We start from the raw sequence: 22,135 nt of genomic DNA, 5'->3' as shown, positions 1-22,135 counted from the left end.
TATGCACTGCCTATATGCATTTTATGCAATTTTTTCCTCTTAGAGTACTTCTATCAAATTAATGATTATTCCTTTGAATTCTACTAGAAATTTCTAGATATAAACTCGAATTACTTATCTGTTAAAAGGACTTGTAATCATACAACTTTATTTCTGTCTAGACAGTCTCTCCTCCCAAAGGCGAGTCTGGCGATTACGTACAGACTCTCCCCTCAGAACTTCCTTCTTGTCACAGTTAAAATAAGTCCAGCTACGATCGGGTACTTTGGGCCTCAGGACTCACTGTCCAACCTAAAGTCCTATAACTCATAGACTGTTTTGGAGCATTTTTCCCACTGGTCTATTTCACCTAGCTTAAGGAATCATCCCTTCTTTGGACTTCTTCCGATCTCCATATTCCCTTTTCTTAGGAACAGATGAGCAACTGTTTCTTTTTAACCATTTCTTTTAACCGTTTCTTTTAACTTGTTTCAAACAATCTTTTGTAAAAATACCTTAACTCCTAATTTATCCATTAGTTAGGTAATAAAAGAAAATATTCAGGCCTTCTAGCCTTAGTCATTTATCACTTAAACAATTTAAAGTAAGAAAATTAATGCAGTAAAAAGTAAAACGAAACTTAGTAACCATAGTAATTGTTTATGCAGCTTGGGGTGTTACACTTTAACAATCAATAAAATTCAAATTGATGGAATTCTAAACCTTAACACTTATTTCAATTCAACAGTTTTATTGTAATTTAGCTATATTGAAACTAAACGGCAAGACTAGCTACTTTGTAGCCCTTGTTCAATTTCAAAGCTATTCACTGCTTGTTGTCAAACATATAGTATCGCATGGTTAGCACAGGTGTTCCGCATAAATATGGTCATATGGTGTATACATATCTCAAAAGATAAAAGATAGACGAAATTTTGAGGTGAACTAATTAAAAAAAAGGGTCTATTAACCTAAATATATATCATAAGTAATTATTTTTTATTTTTTACTAATAACACTATATATTATTAATAAAATGTTAACATATATAAAACGACTATATATTATCAATAAAATGTTGAGATACATATATAAAAGTAAAATAGTATAAATAATTATTTTTTTTTTATCATTTTTATTTATTTGTAAAAAAAATTATTTATTTTAATCCAATAAAAAAATGAGTATAAATAATCAATTATTTTTCATTATTTTTATTCATTTATATAAAATTTTTTATATTTTTCACTTATATTTCAATGTAAAAATGAAATAGAAAGCAACAAAAATAATTAATTATTTTTATTCATTTGCATAGTGTTTTCTTTTTCCATTCATGGCCTTTTAAAATATCTAATAAATAGTAAATGTAAATACATAATTATTTTAATATTTTTAAAAATCTATACAAGTTTTTCATTTTTCTTATTAATATTCTCATATTAAAATGTCATATGGAAAGTGAGTAATTAGTCAATTATTTTTATATTTTTTAGTTATTTTTATCTTTTTTATTAATCTACCTGTTTTTTTTCCCATCTCATATTTCCATCTTGAAATATAATGAAAGTAAATGTAAATAATCAATTTTATTTTTAATATTTTATTATCTTTTTCTCATATTCCCCAGTTGAATATTGATATGTAATGAAAAATAAATATAAATTATTTTTTATACTAAATATATGTCAATTTGATTGTTGACTTTAAAATTTACCTCATACATAAATATATATAAGAAATTCCAAATAAAATTGCCCAAGAAATTAAAACAATCGGTGATCTTCATGGTTGAAATTCCAATATAAGTATCCTAATATCCAAAATACTAATTTGTTGAAACTCCAATATAAGTATCCCACTACATGAAATCCACAATACTAATTCTTTAAGATGATACTTCAAGATAAGAAAATGATGCCCCAGAAGTGTTGAGACATGAAGATAAGGATAGACTCATAATAAATATTTGGACTTATTACGAAAAGTTAGTCATTGCCTTCACTCACACCATGCAATCCTACATTGTACACACTTAAAGGCTAAAGCATGAACAATGAAGATTGAAGCTTAAAGGTTGAGACTCACACAACATGGCCACACCCATGGACTATTGATGTTCTATATAAAACACTAATTGACTTTTCTTGTTTATTTGGATGAAATAGTATATTTTCAATTGATTTTAAGAGTTGTATGTAGTTTCTTTAGTGTTAGCACATTAGTGATATGGAAATATTGAATGTGTGGTTATGGAAGCTATGATGTGTTTGGTACATTGATACCTGAGGCTAAACACAATAGTATTTGGGCCCTTTAGGTGCTATGTGTCTACACGAGAAATTTATTTTTCTTCTTTTCAAAAGTTTATGGACTCTTCAAAATGTTTGAAATGTTAAAATTCTACTAAAACCCTACTTAAAAGTAAGTTCAAACTTGTTTTATTATTTATAATTTTCTTCTTCGGTACAACTTATCACATTGAAAGCTAATATTGATTGTTCCTCTTCAAAATGTATTATAGTTCATGGATTTGACCAAACTACTTGAAATTTTTTCAAAAAATATTTAGCACAACTTGTAAAATCTTTGAAATTACATAAATAATAATGATACATAATTGCCCCAAATCATTGGCCAGTTGGATAGTGGGATTACACATTGTTTTATATGTTTGATCTTTGGAAAGAAATATAAAACATTTATACCTATAATATTACTTAGTTGATATATGTTTTATGGTCTAACATTAATTAAAAAAATATTAAGATAAAATACAAAAGTTATATTATCATCTTGCCCTGATGATGAACCACATTGGTTGGTTCCCTCGGCCTAAATCTACCAATATGATTTCTTCTGAAATTGTTTCCAAAAAAAAAAGTTTTATATTCATAATTTTTTTTAATAAAATAATATAATATATATGCCATTTAGATAGTCGAAATACACATTGTTTTATATGTTTGATCTTTCCAAAGTAATATAAAACATTTATACCTATAATATTACTTGGTTGACATATACTTTATCGTCAAACATTAATTAAAAAAATATTAAGATAAAATACAGAAGTTATATTAACAAAAATATAGTTTTATATTCATATTTTTTTTAATAAAAACATATAATGTATATGCCAATTGGATTGTGATAATACACATTGTTTGTTTCATATGTTTGGTCTTTCGAAAGTAATATAAAACATTTATACCTATAATATTACTTGGTTGCCGTATACTTTATAATCAAACATTAATTTAAAATATATTAAGATAAAATACAAAAATTATATTAACAAAAATTTAGTTTTATATTCATATATTTTTTAATAAAAACATATAATATATAATATTTAAATAATGAGTAAAACTGAAAACCAAATATTATGTGAAAAGAAAATTAAAAAAAAAAATCCCCATACAAAATTTATTTATTTAACAGTGAGGAATGCTTGCTAAACTTATATCTTGAAACCAACTAAACAAATCTCTTAATCCAATAACCAACACATTATTTAACTATAAATTCACTAACTCAATATAACCATAACCATTAATTAAACCATTCAATAATATATTTTAACTACTAACATATTAACTACTTAACTCATTAATACTTTACTTTAAAAATTAATATAAATAATTAGCCATGAAAATATTTAAAATTATATAAAATATTTTAATTTAAATGAGTTTCCACATAATACAATTTGAATGAATCCAAAAAATAAAAATATAATTTTCATCATAATCCAGAGTAATGTAAAATATTTATACCTCTAAATTCCACACAATTTGAATGAGTCCCAAAGTTAAGAATATGTTTTTGCTCCTACCATATTTATACCTTTATAAATTTAATAGTCAAATCAGCAGAAACGTGAGAAACTTTTTAATGAAGTCTCCTGTAACCATTAAGTATCAAATAATAATATAAGTTTATTAATGTTTTAAAGTATTAATATTTAACTTAGAACTCATTTTTATAAAAATATAATAAGAGACATTGCTCATCATTTCGCTTTTATAATGAAGAGACCTAGTCGATGACAACCCATGCGCATTTTCATGGTGGTAGTAATGATGCAAGATTTTAATTAATAATTAACAACCTGTCGATGACAACCCGATAGCGCTGAATTGGTGACAAAACATTCGGTATTAAAAATCATTGGTTTTAAAAATCATTTAATGGCGGCTCTGTGTCTGCGGAAAAAATTAAAATTCATCGTCAAATGGAGGACCTGACTTAATCTTTACTCCGCATTCTATAAATATGGAGGTTGTTCCATATTGAAATCGATCCATACCTTCCTTTTCCTGCATCTTGTTTCGTCATAGTGAACATTGTATCCTGCAAAAATGGTTAACATAACAGTCAAAAGCTGTGAAACGGTGCTGCCCGCTGCACCGACTCCACGGGGGAATATTTGGCTTTCAAATCTGGATCTGGTAGTCGGGAGAACACATGCCAGTACTGTATATATCTACAGGCCCGCTGGCACTGCTAAACCTCAGTTTTTTTCAATGAACATCCTTAGGGATGCTCTTAGCAAAGTTCTGGTGCCCTTCTACCCGATTGCAGGAAGACTCGGAAAGGAGGCGCATGGGCGTCTCCAAATTAACTGTAATGGTGAGGGAGGTCAACTTATCGAGGCTGTAACAGATTCTACCATTGACGATTTTGGAGATTTTGCACCCAGTCCAGAGCTCTGTCAGCTTCTTCCCCACCTTAATTGTACTGAAGACATGCATACCTACCCTCTGCTTCTTGTTCAGGTAAACTAATATTTCCTTTAACTAATTATTCTTTTAATCCAATTTATTTTACTAATTATTCTTTTAATCCAATTCATTTAGTCTAATTTATTTTATTAATTATTCTTTTAATCCAATTTATTTGATAGGTTAGGATCCCATTAACTTTAATCCAATTCCTTTAGTCTAATTTGTTTTACTAATTATTCTTTTAATCCAATTTATTTGATAAGTTAGGATCCCATTAACTTTAATCCAATTCCTTTAATCTAATTTATTTGACTTATTATTCTTTTAATCCAATTTATTTGATAGGTTAGGATCCCATTAACGTGCGTCTATTGCATTGTATTATGGGAATATTTCTGAATTGAGAGTGAGGGAATATTTTTGGATCAATAGTGAAGATAGAAGTTTAATTTTGGAAATATTTTGGAAGAAGAGAATTAGAAGTGTTTCATCCCTGTATTTTGAAAATATCTCGAAATCTGAGGATTGGAATTATGAAAAAAGTTTTGGGGAATAGAATTTTATTAAGAAAATCATATCTACTGCGTGGCGGCGTGATGAAGCTGTCTCCAGAGATTTTCCAGGCGTGATGTGCCTGTGTACAGGTTACCACCTGCCATTGCATCAAGCCTCGCTCTGTTGTGTGAATACCATTTAACCACAAAGCAGCAAAAGGCATTCCACAGGTCTTTGCACTACACTTTCCCGATGCTATCTCTACTCACAATCTCGATTGCAGAGCTATGAGCATGCACACACCAAGCTAAACGGGGTAGGATTTAGAACTCTGAGAAGGGCAAAGCCAGTTTGAGCAGAGTCAACCATCCCCGCAGTTTGAATAAGGATTGCAGTAGTGATCATAGTTCATTGTGTTCGATGATGCTTTCTCCCGGACAGCCTCGGGAAGAAATGAACTCAGAACAGCAGTTGGTGGCCAGGAGGTAAAAAGGGCCGCGGCACCAGGCCTTTTGAGAGGGGTAACAAAACAACAAGCAATGGCACAGCAGTGTTCATGGTGTGAAGTATACCAGGGACAGCAGATTTTCAACAGCCAGCTATCTTCCTCGGTGTCTCCCTTTTGGTGATTTGGGGTTGTTACAGCGGATATCTGGCCCTTTATTTTCGACACCATAACCACTGAAGGTTTGATTCTTTGCTGCATTGCTTATATGATTTGCTACACTATACTGTCATTGTCTCTGTCCCTTCGTCTACTTGGGCCTCTGACCCTGATACTTACCTTAAAGCTATAGCAGGGATTTCCACATTTGGAATACTACTCTGTGTTTGGGTGGTTCGGTCACTCTAATATAGCATGCTCCATCTACCCCTCCGTGGACTATATTATATCTTTCACTCGGACGTCCTCCATATAATGATACTTCTTTGCCTTGCCATCTATCTTCTTATCTGCATATATCGCTCCCATCGATATCCATTCTCTAGCCGTCCATATGGTTAACTGGCCCAACTTACATTTCTGTCTGTGTCCTCCGCCCATCCGGACGGATGATTATTGTCAAAAAACAATCCATATTACTCCGCAGTGGCACCACTGGACCGACTTCTTCATCCTTTCTCGACCCTGTAAATCATTTGTGTTTTGTTTTTGCAATATCTGGTGGACCTGTCGATGCTGCAGTTGTTGCTGTTGCTGTTGCTGGGGGGATTTTTAATGGCCTCCTTACAGTGTCATTGCTCGGGGTTTAAATCACTTGATCTGCCTTGAGCGGGTCTGGTATCCTGTGCGCGTATGGCTGCATTTTTTCCGGTTGCGCTGGTTCGGCTCCTGTGCTCGGGTGGCTACTTTTTCCGGTTCGGATAATCAGCCGTTTTCCGGGATATTTTACGCAATTACTGACTGGGCGGCTCTTTCCCTACATGAGGTGACTGGGACGACACCACACATGCCATTTCTGACACCTGCATACCTCTTTTATAGCTTCTTGAGCACAACTCTTTTCTATAATGCAGTTGTCTATAACGCGACTTTTTGAAAGTCTTTCTGGCGGGTTTTTCCGGTTGAAATCCGGCAGGAATTTATTGGAATCGCAAGTTTGATAGCTAGTTTCTGCACAATGAAAGCGTCCCAGGGGTTTTCGAGGGCGCTGAATCCAAATATGCAGTTAAAAAACCATTTTAACTGCAACAAATCAAGATTTAACCTCAATTTCTTCTGCCGGATTCCGTCACCGGAATCTCCAAAAAGTCGCATTATAGACAACTCCTTCTATAATTACTACCTGGGTACCTTCCTCATTTAGTCTAGACGTTAAGACAACACATCTCATTCATTGCGCTTTATGCGGGTGTTACTTTCAGCAGGTCCGTGCATCGTTTTTCGCACATTGTGGATCGCTAGATATCCGTGAGGGATTCACTAAACATTCCTATTTATTTCTTGCTCTACCACTTGGGTATTATTTCATTTTGCTAATACTACTTCATTTACTAGTCGACTTGGACTCATCACATGCGCGCATGGACTTGCTGACATTGGACACTTCTGCTCACGAAGCTTTCATCCGGGCCACCATTGTAAGGACCTGCGGTATAGGTTACCTTCACCGTGCGAAGGTTGAGCGAAGAGCTCATGGGCAATGCGTGCGAAACGAACCTTAGATGAGTTTATATGCAATGGGTGAACGTTGAGGGGGCGGTCCCACGAGTTGGGTGGATCGACCCACCTCTTGGGCGAGACATCACAAGTAAATGAGTCGGCTTGGGCGTTGGGCGTGGGTCGGCCGGGTGACACAACCTGCCACATGCCCATACATATTGATAGACGGTTTGTGGAGGCAAACCATCATTCGACCATTCGGACAACGAGCTGAGGTTGGAGTGCGAGTTAGGAGCAGGTTGAGAAGTGCGAAGGGCGCAGGGAGATGTGCCCGCACTTCAGGCAAACTCGTGCAGAAAACTCGTGCAGAAAACTCGGGCAAGGTCGTCAGGCAGAAAACTCGGGTGAGGTCGTTCGGGCGAACTGGGTGAGGTTGTCGGGCGGCCCGGGTGAAGTCGTTCGGGCGAGCCGAGCGAGGTCGTCGGGTGACCCGGGTGAAGTCGTTCGGGCACGCTGGGTGAGGTCGTTGGGCAACCCGGGTGAAGTCGTTCGGGCGAGCCGGGTGAAGTCGTTCGGGCGAGCCGGGTGAGGTCGTCGGGCGACCCGGGTGAACGAGTTCAAGTGAAGGCATTTGGGCGGACTCGGGTGAGTCGTGCGAAGGCACGGGTGGACGTGCGGACGGACAGCCGGGCGAGGGTGCGCCGTGCACGACGAAACGAAGAATCGTGCGGATGGGCGACCCGGGTAGGGCGTGCCGTGCACGACGAAACGGTGGAAACGGTGAAGTGTTGGAGTTGTGAATGGAGGTGTGACTCGTGCGGAGGTGCCCGTGTGTGGCGACTTGGTTATGACGAGGCACGCCCAAGTTGGGCAAACAACATGATCGTGCGACGAGGTGAACGAAAGGTTGATGAGTCGTGCGGCGACCGTGTGGAGGTGCCGACAAGCTGAGCAACCGAGTTTGCCGAAAGTTGGAAATTTGGTTAAGTGTAAATTTGGGGTTTCCTAAGATTTAGCTTATACTTTGTAAAAGTGGAAAATTATATATATTGATATTGGGCAGACTCATATTGCAGGGAGTTGCCCCTCCCTTTATACTGTTGTGCAATTGTATATGTTAATTGTTGTTGATGATGAATATCTATAGATTTTCATCTATGTAAAGGACAAAGATAATATTTATAATGAAAAATAAACTAAGTATGAAATGTTAGGTGTAGTCTACAATCGTAAGTATTGGTGAAAAGAAAACGGTTGGTAGTGCCGCACCTCGCTACAGTGTGGTTGGAAGAGTACAACCAGTGTAGGGGCACGACAGGTGGTATTAGAGCTGGTAAACTGAATCAAAGAGCTGATTCTACAAAGGTCGAAGACTTGAAAGGAAGTTTAAGTTTTGCAGGTGACAGGTGGAATATCATGGTGATTCAGGTGAATTGTGAAACAGGTTTAGGAGAAGTGAAGCCTTGTGCTTGGGCCAAGTTGAACGACAAGATATGGCAAGTTTGGAAGAATGCGAAGGGAAGCTCTTGCTTACCTTACACAGGTTGAAGCGGATGAAAGAAGAGAATCCCCGGATTCGAGAGAAACTTGAAGTCTTGGAAAAGAATGTTGAAGACGAACTTCTTCAACTTGGTTGGACACTGGAGCAGGATGAAGTTGTAGATTGTGCTGACAAGGAAGAGGTGCCGTGATGATTGAGGATGTCGCAGATGTGACAACGATAGAGGATGAACTTGAGATTGATCAAGTTGGACCAGGATCGTGTAGTTTGCAAACATGGGTAGATGAGGACACTCACATGGAGGAGCCTCATGATGATGATGTAAGTATTATTGATACTTGTGTTTCAGTTGAGCATTTGGTAGGTGAACCGTATGTAGGTAAGAGCAAATTCAATTTGCTGATGCAAGGGAGCATCTTACCATGGATGTCTACAATGAGACCTTGTATGGAGAAGCAAGGATTGTTGATTGTTGCAGGACATGTTGGGGTTGTTTGTGACCTTATGGTAGAAGGTATGAAAGCCAGTGGCAATGGAGGAACATGATGATTATTGCGAAAGGATTGGGTCATGCTTTAGACACATGGAGAATTGGCTAAGTGCCCGGCATGACTCATGGACAGATTGAGGAGGGCACACACTTGGGTATGATGATACTTGGGTGGACTTCTCATGGCCGAGACCAAGAGCAAGTCTTGGTGGGACCTTTAGTGGGGGAGCCATGGTGGAGACACTCATGTGATGATGATATGGTTGGGTGACAGAGTTCACTAGACCGAAGATTACAGACTTGGATGGGGATGACCGATTGTTGTGATGAGTCTATTTGGTTGGACAACATGGGCAACTTAGTCATGGACATCAGGTTGGAGACATAGAGCATGGCAGTCTCATGCAGGGAAATTATGCAAGAGCACTTGTAGAGGTGTCATTTATGGGCATCCAATGAGGAGTTCCAAGGCAGGGATGTTATGCAGATGGATTTGCTGATGTGACATGGAGATGTTTTGTTTATGAGCCGATGGAGAGGTTGTGCACTCTTGTACAACAAGGCCATGGACTTGGATGGATTTGTGAGCAAACTATGGAGCATTCCTACTACATGGAGGGCTGAGGCATCTTGCAGAGACCTTTGGGCTGAGACTTGTATGCTTGCTAAAGTGTTGGTTGGAGATGACTCATGGAGCTCATGATGACATGAAATTGTTGTGACTTTCAGGGACTTCATATATGGTGGACTTGAGGGATCTGATGCATTGAGGAGCTGAGGTCAGAGACTTTGATGCAGAATGGGTGCATACTTTCGAGTACATGTATGGGTGTGGCTTGGAAGAGTGACTTGATGTGGAGGATCGATATGAGACACTTTGGAGTGATGGAGTTACGACGACGATGATGCCTTGGTGGCAACACTTGGGCATGGGTTGAGCCGAGACTTGACCACTTTGACACATGGGAGCTGATTGATCTATGATCATGGGCAACACATGGATAGATGAGACAGGAGTATGCTTGTTTCTATGGCAGACTTGAGGGATGGCACATACAGATATGATGGAGATTGCTTCATGGACCTTGATGTGGCACATCGAGAGTCAAAGTTTGATGAGATGATCTCTTCACTTTGAGGAGATGAATGTTTTGCAGAGGGATGATGATGTTGGGATAGATGCAGCTAATTTCATGCAGCACATTGACACCAAACATCATGGATAGCATGTTGGAGACGAGATGGAGACCACTTCATGGACCTGAGCATGGCTTACTTGTATGGAGATGGATTCTCGATCGAGTTGAGGATGTGACAAGATGTTCTGAGAAACGACTAGTGATGGCATGAGGATGTACATTCTCATGGTTTGGGTGTGACGGTTGGATTAGCTACCCAACTAGTTCAAACATGGGGTTGCAGCGTGTACAAAGATGTGTTAGCATTATGTTGGAGTATCATGGCAGCAGTTCACATGATGACGATACATGATGGGGTCGACACGGTATATTGCAGGAAGCATGTAGCTTGAGATGGAGGGGCCTGCCTTCCACGATGGGGAGCAGCATGTGGAGATTGTGACAGGGTGGTTGGTGATCATGGATTGATATGATTTTCCGATGTATGACATACTGATGGAGTATATGCCTTGGTATGGATATCTTGGTGACAGATGGTTGCCGGGACGAGATATTGTCGAGGACAACAATGACTTAAGGTGGGGGAGGATGTAAGGACCTGCGGTCTAGGTCACTTTCACCGTGCGAAGGATGAGCGAAGAGCTCATGTGAAATGCGTGCAAAACGAACCTTGGATGAATTTATATGCGATGGGCGAGCGTTGAGGGGGCGGTCCCATGAGTTGGGCCGGCCGACCCACCTCTTGGGCGATACATCACAAGTAAACGAGTCAGCTTGGGCGTTAGGCGTGGGTCGGCTGGGTGACACAACCCACCACCCGCCCTTATATATTGATGGACGGTTTGTGGAGGCAAACCATTATTCGACAATTCAGACAACGAGATGAGGTTGGAGTGCGAGTTAGGAGCAGGTTGAGAAGTGCGAAGGGCGCAGGAAGATGTGCCCGCACTTTGGGCAAACTCGTGCAAAAAACTCGTGTAGAAAATTCGTGCAGGAAACTCGTGCAGAAAACTCGGGCGAGGTCATCAGGTAGAAAACTTGGGTGAGGTCATTTGGGTGAACCGAGCGAGGTCGTCGTGTGACCCGGGTGAAGTCGTTCGAGCGAGCTGCGCAAGGTCGTCGGGCGACCCGAGTGAAGTTGTTCGGGCAAGCCGGGTGAGGTCGTCGGGCGACCCGGGTGAAGTCGTTCGGGCGAGTTGGGTGAGGTCATCGGGCGACCCAGGTGAACGAGTTTGGGTGAAGGTGTTCGGGTGGACTTGGGTGAGTCGTGTGAAGGCATGGGTAGACGTGCGGATGGACGACCGAGCGAGGGCGCGCCATCCACGCCGAAACAGAGAATTATGCTGACGGGCGACCTGGGTAGGGCGCGTTGTGCACGACGAAACTGTGGAAACGGGTGAAGTGTTGGAGTTGTGAATGGAGGTGTGACTCATGCAGAGGCACCTGTGTGTGGCGACTTGGTTATGACGAGGCATGCTCAAGTTGGGCAAACAACACGATCGTGCGACGAGGTGAACGAAGGGTTGGTGAGTCTTGCGGCGACCATGCGGAGGTACCGACGAGCTGGGTAACCGAGTTTGCCAAAAGTTGGAAATTTGGTTAAGTGTAAATTTGAGGTTTCCCAAGATTTAGCTTATACTTTGTAAAAGTGGAAAATTATATATATTGATATTGGGCAGACTCATATTGCAGTGATTTGCCCTTCCCTTTATACTGTTATGAAATTGTATATGTTAATTGTTGTTGATGATGAATATGTATGGGTTTTCATCTGTATAAAGGACAAAGATAATACTTGGTAACGAAAAATAAAGTATGGAATGTTAAGCATAGTCTACAATTGTAAGTATTGGTGAAAAGAAAATAGTTGGTAGTGCCACACCTTGCTATAGTGCAGTTGGAAGAGTACCGCCAATGTAGGGGCGTGACAACCATGGACGTGCGGGGTCCTTTGATCTCCGAAAAATGGCACACATCTCAACCGTCCAATATCTCTCCAGATGGCACTCATGCGGACTTGGAGCAACATGCACGTTCCCACGAGGTTTATGGTCAAAGCTCTAGAAATCAACAACGTTCTCTTCGTGTCTCACCTCCGATCCCTACTTTCGACCATGATGTCGTCATTGATAGAGTCATCAATCTTCAAAAACGTGCTTTGGTTGGTAAGTGGCAATTTGCCAAGCTGAATGAAGCGGATATGAGGATTTGGGTGGCATTGAAGTAGAAAACACTGGTTGGCTACATGCCAACAATGGTGTGATTGACTGGTATAGCTTTCACTTCCTCAGCCAAGAGGACCTTCACAAAATGAAATCCATTCCCTGGGTAAATGGACAAAGCTTTCTCGCGTTTCACTCATGGCACATAGGGTTCAATCCCCTGAAAAATACCTCGCAGAACAAGCTTATTTGGGTCAAGCTGCCCGGCTTACCCTTGGAATTCTAGTCGAAACAAGTTTTTATGGACATTAGCAACGCAATTGGCACCTTTGTATATGTTGATCCGAGATGTTTGGGAGCGCAGGACAAACATGTTGCATGGATTCTTATTGAAAAAGAATATAGAGGCAGCTTCCCAGATCACATTGAAATCAGTTGGGGCGACACACACCTGGCACAACGGCTCGACTTCTAGGGGTTCCTTTCCGGTGTATCTACTGCCACCATATCAGACATCTCCTGACACATTTCCCTCGGCGACGGGGTGGCAGGCATAATTCTCATCGACAACAACATTGTAATCAACAACAATATATGTCGGGTATGAATTCTTCTCTCCCAACTATTCCTCCTCGTAGCTGGTCTGATACCCCCCATTCCAGTCATAGCCCACGTCAGCATTTGAGATCCTCACACCCACTCCATAATCCTCATACTCTTAATAATCCGCTTCTACCTGTATTGCACCATAATATACCCTCTTCCCAACCCTCAGATGAGTTGGGCGTTCCCCTGGATGTACCCACCTCATCACCACCCTCAGATAGCTACCTCGCACCGCTTTCTGACTACCCGCCTATTACATTCCCTCCGCTGACTCATAATGACCCAACATCCTCACACATCTCATATATTCCCATGACATCACCGACACATGACACACCTCGTTCTCTTGGGTTAGGCACATGCCCTATTATGCCACATTCTCCATTAATCTCCCCTACCAATTCGACTGACAGTGATCTAGACTACCTACTGCATAAGAAAACACTAGATCTTCACATGCTCACCATCCATAAACCACATGAACCATCTTCCCCTCATATCAGTCCCACCTTTGCGAGGAATATCATTGTTCGACGCAAACACAGCCGTGATAGCCGACATTTTCGGGGCCACACCTGACCTCTCCCGTTCAGCCCTGTAAATACTTCTCCTCTCATCGATGTTCCTATTGTTGTTTCATATCCCCCTGGGGCCCTTAGAGCAAAGTCGCCCACACATGATCAAACATGACTTTTATTCTCTCCCTTAATATCCGTAGCCTGGGGGCTGCCCCAAAATATTTAGCCCTCAAAGAGCTTTTCTATTCGATTCGTCCATATATTATATTACTGCAGGAGACTATGCACGCTGTTCCGCAGGTGGTTTGTTATTTCAGGAAGATGCTGCCCTCCTGGCACATGGCGATCACTGCAGCTGACGGACTCTCTAGGGGTCTGGTGGCATTATGGAACCCACAATGGGTTAATGTAAAAGCTTTCTCCTACTTCGCGGGCATCTTTCTAGCAGGGCACATTCGGGTACTACTGGGAAAAGTGCATATACTGAATGTATATCCCCCTTACAAAGACTGTAGTACCTTCTGGGAAAAACTGAACTCCTCAGACATACTGGACCTGCCTTCACTAATTGTTGCTAGGGATTTAAATTTCACTTTGGGTTTAAATGAGATATGGGGTTGTTCTCACCGGGTAGACACACTAGCAGACCACATGCAGGAGCTCATTATTGAACACAATCTTATTGATATTTGTCCATCCACTATATCTCCAACCTGGGATAATGGCATAGTCGAAGATGCATATGTTGCTAAGCGTTTGGACCGATTTCTCATAAATGAGCAGATTATCGAGCGACTTGGATTGGTCCACTCAGAAGTTGTGAGTAATCATATTTCAGATCATAGGCCTATCATTCTCCACTGGAAAAGGAGTGACTTCAGAGGTGGGATTCCATTCGAGTTCAATTGGATTTGGCTTGAGGATCTGGATTTCAACAATCTAGTGTGAGATGTCTGGCATCAAATTGGGGCCCAAACTAACTCACCTATGAAGCACATATTGGAGCTGCTTAAGGTTCTCCAGAGGGAGGTAAAGACATGGGAACATAGAAAGTGCAAACTCCTCAATAAAGAGTTGGAAGACATCTCATGAGCACTTCATGACATATGCCCTTCGCTCCTTGATGATCATCTTCCAAACCATATCCTGAGTCGTATACATGCACTAGAACTCCGCAAAAAGCATATTCTCCACATAAAAGAGACTACCTGGTGTCTCAAGAGCAGGGCCATCTGGCTCAAAGAGGGTGACGAAAGTACCAAATTTTTGCACCAGTATGTAAATTATCAAAGAAAAATAAACACTATCTGGGAAATAAGCGATGCGGATGGTAACAAAGGACAAACACAACAAGATATTTGCAAGCTGTTGTTCAACATTTTCATACTGCATACCAAAGGAGGGTTCTGGACTGCCCAGAGGACCAACTGTGGGGTGTTGAATATTATCCTCGCATGTTCGATGGAGATGCAAATGTGGCTCTATACAAACTGATATCGAAGGAGGAAATACTGAATGTGCTAAAATATTTCAAATGGGATAAGAGTCCCAGAGTAATTTTAGGCGGACAGGGGTCTCCAACAAGGCTGCTCGTTGTCTCCACTACTCTTCATCTTAGCTATGGATGGGTTGAGCCTTCACATCCAACAAGTGGTGGTTGATGGGCACTTTCATGCCTTACATATGGGACGAGGTATATCTATATCACATAATTTCTTTGTTGATGACATCCTCATCATGGGAATTCTAAACAGGTATGCATGGTTTCATCTATATAATATATTTGTTAAGTTTGGTAGGGCCATTGGACTGACCATGAATCTCCAGAAATCTACTATCCTCCATGATTTCTGTGATCAGGAGATAATCACTTATATTTGCAGATTATTTGGTGTGGCTTCAGAACCACTATCGGGAGGTATGAAATACCTTGGTTTTCACATCAAACCTGCAGTTATAAAAATATAGATTGTATGTGTCTTATTGAAAGATATTACAAGTGGATATCTGGCTACGAGTTTAGATGTTTTTCACTAGGTGGACGTGTTACCTTGACATACCCCCCCCTTTTCCCTGTGTCCGGTCAAACTAGCCATTTCCTCGTCTAATATAACTGTTAGGTAGTCAATTTAGCCGTTACCTGGTCAATAATTATAGCTGATGGAAGTTCTGCTCTAACTATTTAACATGCATTCTAGATTTGATTCTTCAACTTGTCCTGCTGATGAACCACACTGGTTGATTCGAAACACGTCGACAAACATTCTATCATGTGATTTTAGCCAAAGATTTCTCTTAATCTTGACACAAGCTTTCATTAATCAATTGGGTGTGTACTGGGCACACCTATATTATTTTCCCCATTCCACCATTAATAAGCTTAACAGGATCATGACAAATTTTATAGGGTCTGGTAGGAAAAATCAGCGTAAATACCATCTCGCAAAGTTGGAATTTCTCAGCCTTCCCACACTACTAGGTGGCTGGGGCATACTGCATCTAAACAGATTCGGACGGGCGCTCCTGCTCAAATCCATGTGGTGTAGCATATTCGGGGGTGGTGCATGGGGCTCGATTATACAGTCAAAATATCTAAGAAATACCAATTTTTTTGTTTGGATGAGACGGGGACGGATCAGGACCACTTCCAGTTCTGCAATCTGGCACAATTTTATTAAACTACAATGCTGCTTTATTTCATTACTAGTTTGGAAATTGGGCAACGAACTTTGCATTGCAATAGGCCTGGACCACATTATGGGTACTGATACTGCTTCTAATTTATCTGAGGAACTTGTTAATTGTCTTCATAGCCGCGACATCTTTTTCTGGCAACAGGTCATATCTTCATGGCACGACTGCAGACCTATCTGGAAACAAGCTATGGATTTAGAAATTTCCGGACAGATGGAAAGTCAATGGGAACAAATCAGAAGAAATCTACTGCTTGATGGTACATGTTGTACTGTGAAATGAGACCAGATTTCTTGGAAGGGAAAAACAAAAGATGGAAATCACAAGGTGGTTGACACATATATTACACTCTGTTATCGGGAGAATCCACAATCTGAGGTATGTTGGTTCTCACACTACTGGAAAACTAAATTTCCCATCAAGATTATACTTTTCTTTTGGTTGGTATGGAAAAATAAGAATCTCACATGGGAAAACCTCCAAAAGCGACATTGGTATGGGCCGAGCTATTGTGTCATTTACAGGGTTGCGGAGGAGCATAACATACATCTATTTTTGCAATGTCCCAAGGTTGTCTTGCTTTGGAAAAAACTTGCCTCTCACATTGGTTTCACATGTTTTTTCTGGGAGGTCTAGAAATGGAGGAATAAAATTATCTTCAACAACCACCGAATTTTTGATCTACAGGTACTAGATAACATCAAATTATCTCACTATTGGTTCAAATCTGCACACTGGTTCGAAGGTTTCTTCATGTAATTCCATCCCCATTGTGGCATTCCCGACTGCCTATTTTGACGGTGCATCACAAAGACATATTTGCGGATGTGGGTTCTGGATTGCTTTCTCACCGGAACAAGAACACTGGATTCATTGGGGTGTTGGTCGTGACACAAATACTAAATCTGAAGTAATGGCGCTCTGGGGTTTACTTTGGTTCTCAAAAATTTTGAACATTCCTAATTTACATATTTATGGGGATTCCAAAATCCTCATTGACTATGTTCTGGGACGGGCACATATCCTTCAATCCACTCTACAAGGCTAGCTCTTCCAAGTACAACAACTCTGGACACATTACTCGGGTTCATCTATTGAGCACATAGGAAGAGAGCATAACCATTTTGTAGACAGATTCTAGAAAAGAAGACTTATGGCTGAAGGCTTGAAGCAGACGGAATGCACATCGAAATTAAGATGGAGGGACATAATCAAGACATCAGGGCGATGTCTTTCTCTGGATAGAACTATTTATCTACATTCTCATATGAACTAGCTTGAACTTTTGCCGGGATTACTACATGTTAGACACATTATCAACCTACTTGTGTTTTTGATTTGTATATACCCTTCCTATGCTTGGATTTTTACGCTTCACTAGTCTTCTTTACTAGTCTTCTTTACCCTTGTACAATTTTGATATGATAGACTAAACTTCTAATTATGCCCGGATAAATTTGATTGGATTTGAAGGATGATATATGATGTATCTGTATTACATCTATATTGTTGCTTGTTGCTTCTATATTATATATCTGTAAATTTTCTAATGGACAAATATAGCGCTTTTTTCATTTTTTTTTGATATCTAAGAGTTATCAGAAAAGTCAACTATTTCACAGCTAGCTCTGACAATCACATTCCTGATTATTGAAAAGGTCAACTGTTTCACAGCTAGCTCTGACAATTAGATTCCTGATTATTAAAAAAGTCAACTATTTCACAGCTAACTCTGACCATTAGATTCCTGATTATTCTTATAATTTGCAACAGACGTAAAAATACCTGTTAAAATAGGAATTAAGAATGCAGTTGTCTATAAGGAGACTTTTTGGAAGCCTTTTCGGTGGGTTTTTCTGGTCAAAATCCGGCAGCAATTTATTGGAATCGCAAGTTTGATAGCTAGTTTCTGCACAATCAAAGCGTCCCAGGGTTTTTCAGGGTGCTGAATCCAAATATGCAGTGAAAAAACCATTTTAACTGCAACAAATCAAGATTTAACCTCAGTTTCTTCCGCCGGATTCCGTCACCGGAATCTCCAAAAAGTCGCATTATACACAACTCCATTAAGAATGGGACTTCTCTTTGTTATTGTGATAATGTTTATAGCTATGCAATTTTACATAGTCGAGGAGGTGAGACTTGCAGATGTAAAATATAAAATTAATTCAAAGATAAATTAATTTTAATTTTTTTATTAAATAAATAAATAAATATATATATATATAATCATTTTTAAACATGGTTCAACTTTTATAGATTATAGATTACATTTGAAAGAGGAATTATCTTTCCATCTGATTTAATTGTTTTTGAGTTAATTTTTTTTCATAATATTCGATCTTATGATTGAGAAAGATGGTTTATTTTATAAATAAATATTAGAAATTTTTTATTTTTTATTTTTTTTTTGGTTTATTTTATAAATAAATATTAGAAATTTTAAATTTTATTTTTTAAGTTTTTTTAATTCAAATTAAATTTGGAATTAAGAAGTATATTGAGTTAGCCTATGGGGCTTTGGATTGATGGTGAATGGGTGTACTGTATGGTGATTGGATTGATAGGTCACCACTTCAAATCCCCCGTGGTTGTTTAGGTAGTATTATATAGAAAAAAAAAGAAGTATATTGAATTAACAATTTTTTTGTAAGTTAAATGTTTTTTTAGTGTATTAGTTTAGCAGTTCAGTGAGAAAGTCTTTAGCACTTCAGTGAGACTTAAACACAAATTGTTTTATTAAGAAAACTCTTTCTCAACAAGTTGTACCACTGAAACTTGATTCTATCAATTTAATATTTAATATTATGATTAAAAAAAATTATTTTGAAATAAATATTATAAATTATAAATTATAAAAAAATGTTTTATAAGAAATTTTTTAACTTATTTTATAAAAAGCACCAATTAATGTTAATAACTATATATAAAAATTAAAAAAAATTATATATATAATTTTATCTAGATTCTTTTGTTTTGAAAAATCTATAGTACATAACTTTATATTTTAGTAAATTTTAATTATTCATATTAATTTCATATATATTATATTAATTTAAAAATAAGTTTAATTTTTTCTATTAAATTAGTGATATTTAATATATAATATATGTTTTTATTTATTTATTTAAATTATGATTATAATTATAATAATAATAATTAATTTTATAAGACTAATAAAAAAATAGTTATTCTAATTTTGATTATTTGAAATATCAGAAAAGTCACTATTCTAACACATATTTTAATTATATTTTAGATATAATATTATATTATTAAAAAAAAATTAAATTCTTAAGAGTAATTAGCTTTAAAACTTAATATTCAATAATTAAAATTAACTTACTCCATTTATTATTTATAAATCTGATAAATTAACTTACTCCATTTATTATTTATAAATCTGATAAATGAGAAATTTATAACATTACTCTAAAGAAAAATCCATTTAACTTTTCCTCATTTAAAAATTCTTGTATTTAAATCCCTGCAGTAAAAACATAATCTTAAAACATTAATTATTTATATATATATATATATATATAAATAAATAAATAAAAGATTGTTGACTTTTCATATTGATTCTCTGTACATATCAATGTTTGGATTTTATCTCGACTATGCAAGTTAATAATGATGTTAACAGTGCATGATTGAATTTTTTTTGTCTGGTAGTATGTATATATTTTCATAACATTATGTACAATTTATTGATCTGCAGGTAACATTTTTCAAATGTGGAGGAGTATCGCTAGGTGTGAGAATAAATCACATTGTGGGCGATGGATATGCAGGTTTACATTTTATGAATAGTTGGGCTGCTGTAGCTCGTGGAGCCGATATTACTCAACCCTTTCTTGATAGAAGTATTTTTCAAGCCGATAATATTGCCGGTCCAAAGTTTCATCATATAGAGTATGAACAACCTTCGCCATTGAATGACAAAAATGGTGCAATGAATGATGACCAGAACTCAACTGGCATTTTCAAAATTACAAAGCACCAATTAGACAGCCTTAAGGCCAAGGCCACAGAGAATGGCAATCAAGTAAAATACAGTAGTTATGAAATGCTGTCAGGCCACATTTGGAGATGTGTTTGTAAAGCTGGAAATCTGAGGGAAGATGAAGAAAGCAAAATGTATGTTCCTATAGACAGTCGTAATCGGCTAGTTCCACCTCTTCCTCCAAATTATTTTGGAAATGCTATTTTTATAGCTTCGCCTATGGCTCAGGTTGGGGACCTGACCTCAAAGCCTATATATTATGCTGCAAGTATCATTCATGAAGGTTTGGTCCGGATGGATGATGAATACTTGCGCTCTGCTTTAGACTATTTGGAGTCACACCATGATTTGAATGCTTTAGTTCGAGGATCTCATACATACAGGTCTCCTCATCTCTGCATCACGAGTTGGTCTCGACTGCCTCTTCACGATGCAGACTTTGGTTGGGGAAAGCCAATATATATGGGTCCTGCCATCATTGCTTTTGAAAACTCAATCTGCATTTTGTCTAGTCCTGTCAATGATGGAAGTTTGACAGTTGCAATAAAATTGCAGAAAGATCAGATGAACAATTTTAAGAAATTGTTCTATGAATTCTGAATATGAATTCATTAGAATTACAATAAAATGTTAGAGAAAGTTTATATTCACTGGATCTAAGATTATTGCTGAGGAGGACAACGCTTACTTTTTCTCTAGTCTTACCGAAGATGGAAGCCTGTCAATTGTAATAAGATTGAGGGCATAGCACAGGGTCTGTTTTGAGAAATTCGTTCTATAGATTTTCCTCAAGATGGAAGTTTGTCGATTGTAATAAGATTGCGGGCAGGTCATATAAATTGTTGTGGGGGTTTTTATAGTGATTGAAAAATTATTATTAGTTTGCAAAATTTCACTACAATTACATAAGTATAACGAGATAAATAAATAATAGGATCTCAATTGTTATTGAAATAAAAATGGGACAAATTCAAGATTTTTTTGTTTTTAATTAGACATTTACGATCCTGCAGGATATACAAAGAGATGGTCAAATTTCATTTTAACAAAGATTTACAAAACTAATATATATTTTAATTTGTACTGTTTAATGAATGTGTGAGATGTATATATATTGGAGTAGTTTTGTATTTATACATGGTTGATTTTTCACTTATCCAAAATACTATAGAATTTAAATTTATATAATATTTTTTAATTAATGAATTTAATTAAAATGATAAAAATAATATAATTATTTTTAAAATAAATGTTAATAATTTTTTATGGCGAACCATCATTGCAAGAGACAAGTTTCATTCTCTCTAATTTCCAAGAAGCTTGATAAATGGGGAGAAATCATGTGGGCAATCTTCCATCAAAATATTGGGTATTCTTCTGGTCACGAATTCTCTAAAGACCTCTTTCTCGCAGGAAGTAACAAACAAGATTTCCAAATTATTGGATAACTAGGCTTTCCGCTCATTAAACCTAGCATGCTGAGTCACTTTGTTGAAATCAGTCCTCCATGTTCTTCTAGTTTTCAATTTTCAGTATTATCAGGACCGACAGAGGTGTAGAGGGGCATTGTTTCAAACTCTAGGATTTTTTTATGGCAAGGTGCCAAGTAGACTAAAAGATGGGCCTTGTTGGGTTGGGATAAGGTATGTCTTCCAAAATGGGGAGAAGGGTCGTGTTTGAGAGACCCTGAGGTTCTTATCAAAGTATTGGG

General features: G+C 37.9%; 1 protein-coding gene across 1 annotated transcript; it reads left to right on the top strand.

Annotated features, from left to right (window-relative positions):
• Nucleotides 1-4,153: 4,153 nt before the first annotated feature.
• Nucleotides 4,154-21,343, top strand: LOC149253391 (shikimate O-hydroxycinnamoyltransferase-like). Its single transcript, XM_089456825.1, has 2 exons — nt 4,154-4,760; nt 20,140-21,343. Exons 1-2 carry the CDS (start codon nt 4,344-4,346, stop codon nt 21,022-21,024), a joined length of 1,302 nt encoding a protein of 433 aa, XP_089312951.1. The 5' UTR covers nt 4,154-4,343; the 3' UTR covers nt 21,025-21,343.
• Nucleotides 21,344-22,135: the final 792 nt, after the last annotated feature.

The sequence above is a fragment of the Pinus tabuliformis genome, chromosome 7 (genome assembly GCF_031772625.1).
Source record: "Pinus tabuliformis cultivar Carrire ecotype Pingquan chromosome 7, CPIR1, whole genome shotgun sequence".
In the NCBI taxonomy this organism is placed as follows: domain Eukaryota; kingdom Viridiplantae; phylum Streptophyta; class Pinopsida; order Pinales; family Pinaceae; genus Pinus; species Pinus tabuliformis.
This window is presented reverse-complemented; position numbering and strand designations above follow the sequence as displayed.

Coding starts and splice junctions, on each gene's coding strand:
- LOC149253391 (XM_089456825.1), top strand. CDS start 4,344: ATGGTTAACATAACAGTCAAAAGCTGTGAAACGGTGCTGCCCGCTGCA. Junction 4,761..20,139: donor ACCCTCTGCTTCTTGTTCAG/GTAAACTAATAT, acceptor ATTGATCTGCAG/GTAACATTTTTCAAATGTGG.